Consider the following 14,632-nt stretch of genomic DNA (forward strand, 5'->3'; position numbering starts at 1 on the left):
CATAAGGAAACTTGCTACTCACAAAACACAACTTTACCACATAGGCTACAAAAAATATGTGCCTTACCTTTTTTCTGTAGAAGAAATATTTCAATTGAAGGATAAAAAATAAAAAAGGAAAACCAGCAGTTTATAGTTCTAAATAGATGCAATGACAGCAACATCTCTCACCTATGAACAATTGGTCACACCACAATCCCCTCCTTCAAACATGCATGGATAAGCTCAGTTATTATGAACATTTTCTAGCAAGCAAAACAGGCTGATGCACTTATGAAAAAACCTAAAATACGTTTCTGAAAATGTTCTGAATGTTTGAGTCTTTGTATATATTACAATGCCTGCTACTTTTCTATACCCGACCAGTACAATTCTAGGATATGAACAAATACATTTCCCCCGTAAATCAGTATGTCTTATTTCAAATGTGACTAACACATACACCAGCCCTGCAAAATTCTACTCATCCAGGGAAAATAGTTATTTTTGCCAAGTGAGTACAACAATTTTTTCCATTATAATCAATCGTCATGGCAAAGGGCTGGCAAGTAAGTCCGGTAAATTTTAAATTAAGATTTTACAAGGCTGACACAGCGTAGTAGTTTTTGCTCAGGCGTATTTTAGGATTCAGCTATGGTTGGAAATGGAATTACCTCTGACAGAGAGAAAGGTCTCCCCAGATCAGAGTTAAAGCTACCCATTGTGGTTACTTGCATTGTTCATAGCCCATGGATAAAAAGGATGAGTTTAGCTGCTACAGATGCTGGTATTTTAATCTTTAAGAGTAAGATAGGTATCTATTCCCAATAGTATACTAATTAAAAATTTTTAGAAAGGAATGTTGAAACTAATGTAATTTTATCACGTCTTCTATTGGTTGCAATAATCCATAAGAATAATAGTATAAGAAATTTTAAAAACTACTTACAGTTTCTTTAAAAGAGGAATTTAGCCAGCGGTTGTTTACTACGTTCTGTATAGATGTGGGTGGATTCTCTAAATCTTCAAAGGAATCCATTAATATAAAGTCCAGAACAATGTCGTAAAAATTTAGATTTTTCACCTGCATTCAGTTAGAATAAGATCAAAATAACTTAACTTCTCTTTCAATACTGGAACAGAGCATAAGCCAGTATTCCATACTCTACATATATCAGGAAGATTTATCATTTTAAGTTATTTAGGTAACATTAAAAAGCATTTCACTAATGGAAAAAAAACTTACATTGCAACTCAGCGGTACAGAGGTTTTAAAAAAACAAGTGGAAGCATATTTCTCTAAATCATCTAAAGTATAAAAAAGCAGCTGGATTTCTAGTATTTATGAATTAATAAATATCAATTTTGAGAGGGAAACAGGTTGTGTAATCAAGTTTAATGAGGAAAAAAGCACTACAGAAATCCAAACTTACCCCCCTGGCAGCAAGTTCCATTTCAGTATTATCCCAGTGGTCTGTTTGCTCTAAAAAATGTATCATTTCATCAAAGACCTCTTCAAATTTCTTTGGATTCTGTGAAATAAAACCAGTTAAGTGTCATATTTCCTAGTAGGATGACTTGTTTTAGTTCTAAATTCTTAAAAGGCAAGGTTTTTTTTAAAATAATATGCCCAAAGAATTATCATGGTTAACTCCAGGACCAGACAAATTAACTTTGATCTCTGGTTACAATGAATACACTAAAGGAACAACAAAAAAGGAATTTACCTTTCGAGCTCTCACAATTAAAGCAGACAAAATTTTTCTTCCACTCTCAGCAAGAAATATTCTGTTAGCTGTTTCTGAAAGAATTACCTGGAAAAATTTCCAGGCAATACAGACCTATAAGTACACAATTTATTTATAAAGAGAATTGCACTAAATGAGGCTATTAGATTCTTTAGTCAAATCAAACTAAGAGATGCTTGATATTAATACAGTATGCAAGTACAATACTTCTAACCCATCCAAAAAGATGGGTCTCCCATCCAGTGATGCACATCATTATCAAAGAGGCCATTCATTTTGTCTTAACATATTGGCCCAGATTCAGAAAGGTACTTAAGCATGTCCTTTAAATTGAAGTATCAGAGGGGTAGCCGTGTTAGTCTGGATCTGTAAAAAGCTACAAAGAGTCCTGTGGCACCTTGTAGACTAACAGACGTATTGAAGCATAAGCTTATGCTCCAATACGTCTGTTAATCTTTCAGTTGAAGACACCTGAATACAACAACGTTCTGAAGTAGATAAAATGTTACTCAAAATGCTTTAAAAGTAATGAAAAAGCGCCCCCCCCAAAAAACCACTCATTCAGTGATCTGAATATTAAAAAATAATATGCTACTCTCATAAACAGCATTCAGTAATTACAATATATAACTATTACACTAAAAATAGGTCACTGTAGAAGTAGGGCGAGACAAAAACTCTTAGCTTTGACCTAACTCTGCTCCATTTAAGTTATACATATCGTAGAAGAAAGAGAATGTGTGTGTGCGTGCACCACATTAATAACTAAGTATTTACCTGAAAAGCCTGTCGAATACAGTGAAGCTTAGCAAGAAAGTCACTGTCCCCCAAACACTCCAACATTTCAGTCCTACATAAAATAGAAAAAGTTGTAAACTATATTTAAAAAACAGAAGCACAGTACAATTTGACTAGGATTTATTTAGAAATAGCATCCATTACTCTGAGATTAGGGAATTAAATGTAGTATTATGTAGAGTATTTATCTTTACTCCTTGGCTTTTCTTGGAAGTTAATTAGTAAATACAAATCAATACCTTAATATTCTGGAATAAATTTTGCCCTCTTCTGCTAAGTGCATAGCTTCTTCATATAGTGGACAATGGCAAAGAGACTCTAGACCACAGGTATTTCGGATCTCTCTGTGTTCAGTAAGCTGAAAGATATTTTTTGTTTAAGCTTATTAACTAACTTGCTAAAATGATTTTAAAAGTAAAATAAATTAATTCAAAGTCTGCTTGATATTCTGATGAAAGGAATATCCTTTTCTATGTTGGTTAACTACATCTATAACTGGTCAACATTCAATACTAAAAACAAAAACAACATTCTAGAACATTGTGGATTTTAATATGAAAGCTATGGTTTCAGATTTGAGCTTCCGAAGAGTTAAATTGTAGAACAAGTTCAGATTAGTTTGTTTTGAATTTGAATACTTAAACCCATAGGGTTTGTTGAAAGGAAATGTCTCTCTGCTGTTCACGAAGAATAAATTGATGATGAGGCACTGAAAGGGGCAGGAGGATCACATCATAAAGAAAGCTGGGAATGGTTATAAAAAAAATCACTGTCATTTTCCTAGTAAACGTGGCTCTTAATTACTAAAACACATTTCCTACGATTAAGACATTAAAATCCCATGTTTTACTTTGGGTGCCAAAAAAGTCTCTTCTCTGTCTATGATTTTTAATATTTGAGTTTAAACCTTTGGCTGACATTACTACAGAAATGCATAATTACCCATCCCACAAAATGTTATTAAGTAAAATAATATTTAAACCACAAAATGTTATTAAGTAAAATAATATTTAAACCATTCAAAAAACATGAATGTAGAGCATCCTATGTTAGGAATATCGTAATTTTTCACTCTGCATAGCAGTGGCTGGTAGGTTAAACAGTTACCATTTCATTAGAAACATTACATCATTCTTATTATCTATCCAAAAAACTGCAGAGGCAAACATTTTTCCATTTACTAAATGGCTAGAACACACATTTTAACAATTTAAAAAAAAATTACTTTACAATATTACTGCAGATTGCCTGAAAAGACATTTTGCACTTCTAGGCATCAAAACCCTAATTTAGAAATGTCTTAAATAAAACTAACTTTTACAAAAATTAAAATATACTCTATCTGGGTTTTTAACATATTTATGTCCCTGTCTTCTAGATGTTCAAAGTTAGACAAACAACTGTTACTATGTTTCCTTCAAATACAGTCTTTCCTTAACATTAAGTTTTAAGATGATGATGTTACATTTATCTTAAAGTTAAGAAAAAAAAATTATGGGCACATTTTTCCATCATTGGAAATACATCTCTGTAAGTGGTGGCAGGAGAAGTTCTACATGCATATTGATGAGAAAAATATACTCCTGGGTGGGCCTTTTCTGTGGTCCCTATTGGAGGAAACCCCAGTGACTACAATGGGAGTTAGCCCAAGTAAGGATTATGGCCTTGATTCAGTAAAGCACTTAATCATGTGTTTAAATTCCACTGATTTCAGTGGGACTTAGTGTAAGTATTGTCCTGAAGAGAGATGCTTTCCTGAACTGGATTCTAAAGCAAGACATGGTACTTAAGAGAATAAGTGAACAATAAAAACTTTTAAAAAATTGGTAAGATAATATACTTAGAGCAATTTACAAGCAATTAAACTAGCATGAAAATTAACAGTTCTGTCTTAAGAGTTTTAAATCTTTGTCCTGTCTTGTTTATTTGCTGGTTCAGCAGAATGGACTAGGATAAACTGACTTCCTGAAATAGATCTGCAGCTGTGACAACATATCAGATTAAAGTTTTGATACTAGTTAACAATAGCATCATATTCATAGTAACAAAATAGCCTAAAACATGTTTAGAGAATTTACAGTGTTACTCTCTAAAGTTGCTTTATCTTATTTAATCAAGAAAGCAACAAGTTCTTTTATGTGAAGATTGTCAAATGTGTACTTGAGAAGTTGTAAGTAATATTTTAGCTGATTAGCAGTGGTAGGAATAAACAGATTTTTTAGTATTTTTCATATTTGAGATATAAACATACTCGTTATGCAAGTTTTTCCACTAGTTTCAGAATAAGAAAAAAAACCTTACTCCAGGTAGAATCAGTTTTCCAGTGTTACAGCCCAACAGTGTTTATAGAAAGGTATTTTTCAAACTTTAATGTAAATATTTTCAAAAAGAAAAAGCATATAATAGGACACACTGAATCATACTAATGTTAAAAGGTCCAATCCAATGCCTACTAAAGTCAACAGACTCCCCTATGCTTTATTTCACCCACAAAGCATGAGAAAGAATACAGGTAACATGAGGCCTGATCAGACTTCCATTGGATTTGTATCAGGCCCCATGTTACCTGTAGTTGTTAACTCCTTATACTTTGCAGATGAAATAAAATAGCAACACACACTACAACAGCTGAACCCTATGAGAAAGCAACTGCTTTCTTGACACATTCCAGTCAAGTCAACACATGTAGACAAAGGAGATAATTTACAAGTTAGTTATTACAGCTATAGAGTATTTCTATTTTACTTAATTGTCTGTAAGGGAGAGTTAAAGACCTGAAATGCCCTAGACAGGGTACCAACAGTGTTTTCATTTTCCTGGATATGAAAAATAAAAGTCATAGCGCTTTCATAACAAAGAAAATATTAAATTATTTTAAAAGGTTCCTAACAGTGAAACTGTAATAATATTAATCTAAATTAATAAAGTAAAAAATATCCAAGTCAAAATCAAAAGGAGGCAAATCTATTAGTAAAATAAGGTTTGTGACAATTATTTAATCTATAAAATTTAGATGCAAGTGTACTGATGAACATACAGTTCTTTCATAAAATTAGAGGACAATAAAAAGAGGTGTTTTACCTCTATTGTGGCTCGGTTTTTAGCAGCAGGATTTCTGGAATCAGAGAACTTAAAAAAAAAAAAAAAAAAAAAAAAAAAGTAATAAATTTTAAGTCCAAAGCTATCAATGCATTCCAGCAGCTTCAGAAATGGGGGCTTTGTCTGGAAAGGCAAGGGAAAGAGTGTTGTCTAGCTTTTTGAAGAGTCACCCTTCACTGGTCTAATGGGTGGATCAGCTGTCTCATGGATTTGGGAGATGACTGGCTTGTCTAGGGGGTGCAGTGGAAGCCCATATGGTCGTATACACCCCCCCCCCCAAAAAAAAAAAAAAAAAAAAGCACATAAGCCTTCTTCCCCTGATTGGGGCTCCATCTCATGACCTGAAAAACAGCTCCCACTCTGAGGTTAGGACCAGGATTTTTGGGGTCTGGTGTGGGTATTGTGCTACTTGCCTTTTTTGGGACTGACAAGGACTTTCCCCCTCATTGCCAGACTGGCCAGGGTTATTTTTGCCTTTCCCATAGCAGCCCAGCAACCTAGTGGGCTGGTTAGAAGGCAAGGGTGAAGTTCAAGTTGTTGCAACTTGACAGGTGTCCAGTGCAGATACTTGTTCGACGGGGGTCTGCTAAACTGGAATCTGAAGTGGAGTTAGAAGCAGTAGCTGGGGAACAGGGCTGGGGTACCTACTGTATGGCACAGGGAAGAGACAACTCTTTTTTCCCCGGCCCCTCAAGGACAGATGCATCCCAGCAATGGGTTAGGACAAGATGTGGAGAGGTGAGGGGAAAAGGGGACGGACAGCAGTCCTCCACCAGGTGGAACAGAATATGGAGGAAAGGATGATCTGCACTGGGCAATATATTGCTGGATAGCTCCCAGATGAGTTAAATTAATAAAGTTGCAGCCTAGTTAAACCACATCCTATGGGCCTTGTTTGTCCCAGAAAGAAAATGCTCTTGGAAGCCAAGTAGAACCAAAGGGTCTATTCAAGACCCTGCTCTGGTAACAAAAAGGTCTGTAACTTCCTGCCCCCCTCGAGAATTCCTGTCAGAACAGAGCAGGCTCTCTCACAGGAAGGGAGCCAGAGAAGGGAGTATGGCCCGGGGACTGCTGGCTATTCTCAGCTACCAAAATGGCTCCTTGGTGGCCACTCTAGCCAACCATAGCCCCTACTTGAGACTGAATTGTTCCCAAGCAACCCCTAAAACTTGAGGAGTGCACAGATATTTTTAAAAGTCTAAGTAGCACTGTAACATAGCTGAGGATCTGGGTCAGAGTGCCTGTGGCTCCAGAACTCACCTTCTACACAACCTTCAGCCCCAGCCCCATTCCTAATGAGTGTCCACCCACCTCCGGAACTTTTATTTCTAATTGAGTCTAGAATTTATGGATGTGATCTCACTCAGATTGCATGGAATAAATTAAATGGTACTTTCTTCAAATACGTTCCAGTTGTAGATTTCAAGAAAGTCTTTTAAAGCATAAAGAAGAGCAGGACCCTCCCAAATAATGTATTCTGTTTCTATAATCAACACAGTGTAAACAGGAATCAGGTTACTGGGTCTAAAAGCAAGAAACAAAATTTGTAGTTAAATTTCTTTAGCTGTATCTACCACTCAAACTAAGTGTCAATCCACCAGCAATTAACTAGGACAGGAAAATTAAAAGGGTACAACTGTCGTGACATCTGCGTGCAAAAGCTGCTTCACTGGAAGTTAATGTCTCTGAGAAATAATGTCTGGCAAAGGAATGCAAGTAGGATCAGGCAGTTGGCTTGAAAATTTCTTCTATGTCTGACTGACTTCTCTTAGCTTACAAAGATATCTGAGCCAGAGGGGAATGTGCTCTAACTTTAACTTGAAAAAGGTGCCTGTACCAATGAATAATCTTTGAAAATACATCTGTAACAATATCATCTCATCTGCCCATTTCTTCTTTCCCCTTCTCACCATAACACAATTTAAAAGTTCCTAATGTCTAGGAATGGTCAGTCAAATTCTCTCTCAGAAACAAGGTAAGGGCAAAAGTTTCCCAATATAATTTCCTGGTCCAAATAAAACCTTGAGGGGCTTCAAAAGGAACAATAAACTTGACTAGTAATTTGAAAGGGGGAATTTGCCACAATTCCATCACAAAACCACTCTCTGAATCCAAAAGGTGAGAAACACTGAAGCTCTAACATGTAACCTTCACATCCCCATTTTTAACACAGTGGAGGTAAGTCTTGCCACAAAGGGTCAGATACTATAGTGTTGAAACTCAGACAGAATTAACAACATATAGAGCATGGAATGTTTCTTAAAGAGAACCTCTCATGCTAGCACCAAAGGGATCACTAACTCCATAATTTGTAAGTCCCTGAGGCACACTACCTCCAAGATTTTAAAAGACGTATTCATAGCTTTGCCAAAAATTCCTAAGAAAGTACTGTCTGACTCTTACAAACCACTAACAAGAGAATGCTCAGGATGATTAGTAAATCATTCAGGATGATTAGTAAAATTAACTAAAATCAAAGAACAAGATGAAAGAACAGTTTGTCTTGCAAAGAAATGGAACAAGAGGGAAGATGTACAACAGCGACAGACAATAATGGATAAGTAGACTCCATACCCCAGAGCAGAATGTAGAAACTTGTGGTTCATTCCAACCCCATGAAGAATACAACCTACTCCTCGGTGATCACAGTTCTCTACCAATAGCTGAAATACACTGAGAAGTAATTGTTAATTCTCCTATATGGACAACAGACTGCCTCACCGTTTTTTTTAAAGTGTTTCTCCTCCCAGAGACAGGACAAGCTTCTACTGGAAGCAAGTGCAGGTTCACCCATCAGAAAAGATGGCTGCCTTGTTGCCTAGTTTGGAAATATATCCTTTTTTAAAAAGTCCGTGCGTGCGTGTGAATTAGATAACCCACATTAACACTGTTTAATTCTTCACCCCTCTCTTATGACTAGACCACATGAAGATACTTGAGTATGATACTGCCAATAAGTTAACGAACCAGATCCTTTAGCTCAAGCTGTGGTGGCTCACACTTTTAGAACCAGAAGTCTCGAGTTCAAACCCCACATGTAACCAGGCCAGGGGCATCACATCAAATAGGATTGGTTTCCCAAAACCGGGTTGCCTGAAAGGTGAACTATTAAATCTCTGAAAAAAAATTTTTTTTTTTAATTGTAAAGTGAGGCTTTTAAGATGTATGAAAGATAATTCAAACCACCCCCCCCCACCAGTTGTGTCAGATGTCTCCAAAATAGTAACACCTCCAAAAACACTAGTAACTTCAGCTCACAGAGTTACCTCTGGTTTGCACTAGACAACTTTGGGGACGATGAAAACTTGGACAACTGTGGCTGAAGTAAAGATGGAACATCCTCTTCCCCCATGGTTAGGGACTGGGAATACTGCAGCTCAGGTTTCAACCTACAGCTATGATGTTCTAGACCCTCTAAAGACGATCAAAATCCTCTTGCAGGTTGAGGTGTAGAGGAGGAAAGTTTGAAAACACCGTTTATACACTTTGTAGTCACTTTTAAACATCAAAGGCCTTCCTCTCTAGGGTATTCATATGAAGATGTTTCTCATTTACCAGGCTTCAAATGTGTTTCCACAGCAAGGAGGCTCATAAATGGTAATCAGACACCATTTGACTCATGGTGGGTAGTCCTTTATTGATTTTTTGTTTTTAGTATGCATTCCTTATTTGTGGGACTACTCAACCTGGATTGAACTAGAACTAGGCCCTGAAGGTGTTTATTCCCACAGAAACAACTGTGGGGAAATAAAATATATCCCAATACACTTCTGAATGATAAATCTGTAGTTTCCTATGAACTTCTGAAGATCAAGGAAGCGGCAAAGGACTTCCTCTTCCAACATAAATTTCATTCCTAGGGAAGTAACAAGTAGGATCCCCAAATGAATGTCACTGGGAGGGGTCACGATGTTTAGGGTATGATTGCTAAGTGGCCACGACAACTGAACAGGAAGAGAGCATCTTACACCATTTTCTGTGCTTTTGGGAGGAAGGGAATCAGAACTGGTACTAAGGGTATGTCTGCACTGCAGTCAGGAGGTGTGACTGTAATACAGGTAGGCATACCTGATCTAGCTTACTAAAAACAGCAGTGAAGCCACAGTAACACAGGCAGTGGCACAGATCACTCTCTCAAATACAAGCCTGCATGGCACCCTGGATACATATTCAAGTGGCAAGCGCATGCCACTGAATCTTCACTGCTATTTTTAATGAGCTAGCCTGTTCAGCACTAGCTTGTGTATATACCTACTGTGCTGAAGTGCAGATATACCTTTAATGGCTTTAGAATATCAAGATGGTGAGACCACCTTGACGATTTAGAAAGCCCCAACAGGCCACGGCTATTGTTCTTGCCAGTTATAACCGTGTTTCTTAAGAAGACAGTCACTTTAGGCTCTGGATAGGAAGAATCTCCCCCACAAAACATATCAATCTCTCTTACTGAAAGACTGTGTCCCCTACCTGTTACCAACCAGACACAAGATAACAGACTGCATTCTCTCTGCATATCTGCTTAAATAGTAGGAAAGCTCATGTAAACAATGGGAGGCTCTCTCATTTTTTCTGTATCCTCTTGAATTGACAGCACTCACTCATCTGAAGGGACCTTGGATAGTCTTCTCCAAATTACAGGAAAGGGCAACTAGTCACAGGAGATATATTCCTTGTTAGAAATTACTTTTCGTCATAGACTGCAAGTTACTTTGAGCTTTCAAACTCAGGGAATTTTGGACGGTTTCATATGATCAAGAGTTTAATTGCAATCCATTTCAGATAATTCACTTCACAAGGGAAGCATCTTCCCCAAAAATCTTTAGATTATGGGTAGGTGGCAGGGGGAAAATAATACAGTTATTTAGATGGTTGGTACCATCCCATCTAATTTTGCTTCCTCAGTAATCAGAACCATTATAGGTGTTCATAGATATCCAGCTCGGATACCCAGAAGGATGGTTGTTTACACTCGTTAGCAATTCATTTTTAGAAGGATGGATAACTCATGGAATGTGCCACCAGGTGACCAAAAAAAGCACTAAAATGACAGTTTTGAAAGCAAAACAAAGAGGACAGGAATTAGTGTGATTGTGACTCCATTGGTCCAACGTAAAAAAAAAAAAAAAAAAAAGTACTAGGAAGTTGTCTGCAAAGGGAAGCTTTTTTCATGTAAGATGCAATTTATTTCCCCCACAAAAATTAGTAGCTTTTAATTTACAGTAAGAAATGAAAAACATTAGTAATCTATTTATTTTTCATGAAAGAAAGATTCTAGTATGGTTAAAGAAGAAATCCTTCCGACTCTTACCTCAGCTGCTGAAACAAAGGAGTCTGTTGATGCAATGCTCAGTGTATCTCGCAGACAGAAATCTTGTGTGTTATCCTTCACAGTTATATCGGTATCTTTATCTTAAAAATGAAAATAAATCAATTTACCAGTTTGTCATTTTCTTTGACAGTCTATTGATTTAGTTACAAGTCTTGAATTTAAATGGCATTTTTTAAGAAGGCCTTCCTTTTAACTTTGTAACAATAAGATGTCATACATCTTATATGTAAAAGTTGTTTAAGCAAATTTTGATATAATGAATGCATTGAAAACTTTGCAGTTTTAGTATCACATTTATTTTGTTGAGGTACCTAGAAAGCTACAGCATACAGCTGGAAGAGTAAAAAGTTACCAAATCAAACCCTTACTCTTCTCCCCAACACACACAATATTTGGGTTTTGGTTTTTTTCCCAGTTTTTATTCGCAGGGTAGCTTTATACACACCAGCTTCTTTTGCCATATACGAGACTTCCAATGGAAAAAAACAGCAAGAAAGAGCCAAAGATGCTTTATGGGTTTTGTCCTCTCAGGCTCTTTTTCTCTCCTCAAACATCTACTACTTCACTAAACCAATTTAAATAATCAACTAAGACTTTAAACCTTACAAAATGTCAAACAACTTTTTTTTTTTTTTTTTTTTTTTTTTTTAATAATCAGGACATGTTATGTGTGGTATAGGTTTTTTTAAAAAGTAAGTTAATTTTAACAACTTTTAAAACACCTAATGAGGTGCATCCTGTGAGCTTCAAAATATAAAGAATCCTAGAAATACTTAATGCATCTTATTGCTTCAGGTTTTTATTTCCATTCATTTTTGTAATATTTTAAATATACATATCCTTCACAATTTTTTTATAACGTGACCAATATTCAGTGTGATCTCAGTTGTACTGATCATTTAAAAAAGGAAGAAAGAAAAAGAAAACTATAATTCTAGTTAAACCAGTTGGCGGGGGGGAGGGGGGTGTTGGTTGGTTTTGTTTTTTAAATTATCCCAATTCTGTAGTTTTTCCATTTCACTCAGCTTGGACAGTAACCAGAGTAAAATCAATTTCTTTTCTGGTTATCATTCTCTTAAAAGGGAACTGCAAGGGAAAATTTAAACCTTCACCCACCTCTCCTATCTCCCCCAACCCTCTTCAGTGAAATAAACACATCCAGAAAAATTTCTAGCAGCATTATGATTTTTAAAACCTTCAACAAAGCCTATATTTTCCACTAACATCACATTCTATTAATCTGCAATGCAAATCCTTTCAATTTGCATTTAACTTTTTTCAGATTTCAACAATTGCTGCACACACTGCCAGCGTATATGGTTTTGTTTTCATCATGCAGAAGCACTTTCACAGAAGGATTAGATTCATAAGTCATTAAGTCAAATCTTGGCTTGATGTACTTCATACTGCATTCTCAACAGAGCACAGGCATTTATCTTGGATTACTTTACCTTCAAACATTACACATGTGTTGCTAAAAAGTCTGTTTTATTTCCAGCAGTCAGCAACAACCAGCTACCCAATGTCATCCAGATCAGTTACTATGGTTATACTTTATAAAAAACACTATTATACAGCAAAGTGGCTGCATGCCAGTTTTACTGGAATGGTTTACTCATCAGTTGAAATGCTACAATCCACATGATCATTTCAGTAATTGTTATATATTTAGAATGGCAGCTCAACAATTATGCACTAGATATCAATAAATTAACAATATCAAACTAAATATCTGTCTTTGAGAAGACCCAAGGAAAATATATAAAAAGTCTGGACAAAAGCTTTCTTAGATATTGCTATACTGCATTCAGTCAATCAGACTGAATCCATCTTTACATCATAGTTTCACTATTATACATTGTGACAGGTTCCCCCGCCTGGGGTGCCACTTGATGTACTGGGGTACCACTGAGCCTGCCTGTTCCACCAGCCTGGGTTCCCTCACCCTGTCCTGCTGAGCCAGGCCCTCAAGCCTCCTCCAGCACACACACAGGTAGGGCCACACCCAGCTGCAGAAAGACACGGACACTGAGATCACCTGTGAGTGGGAAAACTTCAGCCTGGGAATTGTCCAGCACTCACGTGCACACCCCCTGTGTAATACACAAGTGTAAATCCCAAAGTGTATTGTCCTGCACAGAAAACTGTACAGGTTAAGCTCATGAAATTCGCTCCTTTCCTCAATGTGGCGGAAGATATGCACAGCTTTCTGCCCCTCAGTTATGAATTGCATGAACTGGTTTATAGAAAACAAACACAAGCTTATTAACTGCATAGGATAGATTTTAAGTGACTATAAGGGATAGCAAACAGATCAAAGCATATTACTGAGCAAACACGCAAACTAAGCATAATACACTAAAGAAACTGGCAACAAGTAGTAATTTCTCACCCTAAATGTTGTTTTAAGCAGGTTGCAGAGTTTCTTGTAGACAAACCCTTCTTACTTGCAGCTTAGAATCCAGATATTCCTTTCACAGGCCAGACACCTTCTTGCCTGGGTCCAGTGCTTTCTTCCCCAGATGAGTCTTAGGTGTTTTCAGAAGTCATCTTGGGCTGGGATTCAGTGAAGGAACCGACCTAGATTAACTCACTATCCTGCCTTAAATAGGATTTACATATGGCAGGAATCCTTTGTTTCCCAGTTTGATCCCCACTCCCTATTAGTGGAAAAATACTAGCAGGCCAAGATGGGGTCCAGTACCAGGTGACATGATCATATGACCCTGCAGTGTCAAAGCAGCATCCCAGGAAGTGTCTCAGAAAGGAGAGAGATTAGCATCTTCAAAGTCCTATTGTTCTCCTTAATGGCCCCTTGACTAACCAGCCAGCCTGATTGCATTTGGTCTGGTGGGCATTCCACAGGTGCAAACACTTTTGCAATAGATACATAGTCCATATTGCTAACTTTAGATACAAAAATGATACAAGCACACAAATAGGAAAATCATATTCAGTAAATCATAACCTTTCCAATGATGCCTCACATGACCCATCTTGCATAAAATACAACTTAGTCATGCTATATTCATATCACAACAATACCTCTATGAAGAACATGGGGCATAGTGTCACACACATATTAAAGCACTGATTGTCAGATACTCTAATTGTTTTCAATTGTGTGTTTTCTCTCTCTGCTAGCCTATCACTTCTTAAAGATAAGAAAACAAAACCATTACAACATCCAGGTGGATTGTCCAAGCATCAAGAAACAATCATATATTGTACTGGAAATTGGAGAGCTGGGACAGCAGAAGGCTTGTCTAGACTGGCAAGTTTTGTCGCCAAAAACTGCCTTTTGGTGACAAAACAGCAAGAGCATACACACTACAATGGGACTTCTGTCACGAAAAACGCCCAGTTTTGGCGACAAAAAAACTTGTCTTTCCCCTCCCTTTATTGTCAACAAAGAGCCAGTGTAGACACTGCTGATTGTTTTGTCGACAGAACTGGCTTCCGCCAGTATCCCACGTCTGCCCTGGTTGCTCTGCTCAGTGTTTTGATCTCTGCTGCCCTACAGGCATGCGCCCCTCCCCTTTCAAAGCTCAGAGAAGTATCTGTGTGCTGCTCCGTTTGGGGAGCAAACAAAGGGCAAATCATTGGAATGCTCCTGTTCTGCCCTGCGCTAGGAACACAGCAGCAGGCAGACTGCTGTGCTGCTTTGCCATGCTTCAGC

General features: G+C 37.2%; 1 protein-coding gene across 8 annotated transcripts in view; it reads right to left on the reverse strand.

Annotated features, from left to right (window-relative positions):
• The window catches only part of MIGA1 (mitoguardin 1), a 45,584-nt gene that overhangs the window by 5,077 nt on the left and 25,875 nt on the right, over window positions 1-14,632 (reverse strand). For 5 of the 8 annotated variants that reach the window (XM_054037692.1, XM_054037689.1, XM_054037690.1 and 2 more), the window contains 7 exons: window positions 10,933-11,033; window positions 5,607-5,654; window positions 2,765-2,883; window positions 2,505-2,577; window positions 1,707-1,820; window positions 1,413-1,511; window positions 929-1,063 (listed from right to left, as the gene is read on the reverse strand). In XM_054037692.1, coding sequence (XP_053893667.1) covers window positions 929-1,063; window positions 1,413-1,511; window positions 1,707-1,820; window positions 2,505-2,577; window positions 2,765-2,883; window positions 5,607-5,654; window positions 10,933-11,033 — 689 coding nt within the window. The remainder of the gene's footprint in view (window positions 1-928; window positions 1,064-1,412; window positions 1,512-1,706; window positions 1,821-2,504; window positions 2,578-2,764; window positions 2,884-5,606; window positions 5,655-10,932; window positions 11,034-14,632) is intronic. The other 3 variants (XM_054037691.1, XM_054037693.1, XM_054037694.1) reach the window with 3 other exon arrangements.

Source organism: Malaclemys terrapin, chromosome 8 (genome assembly GCF_027887155.1).
Source record: "Malaclemys terrapin pileata isolate rMalTer1 chromosome 8, rMalTer1.hap1, whole genome shotgun sequence".
In the NCBI taxonomy this organism is placed as follows: Eukaryota; Metazoa; Chordata; order Testudines; family Emydidae; genus Malaclemys; species Malaclemys terrapin.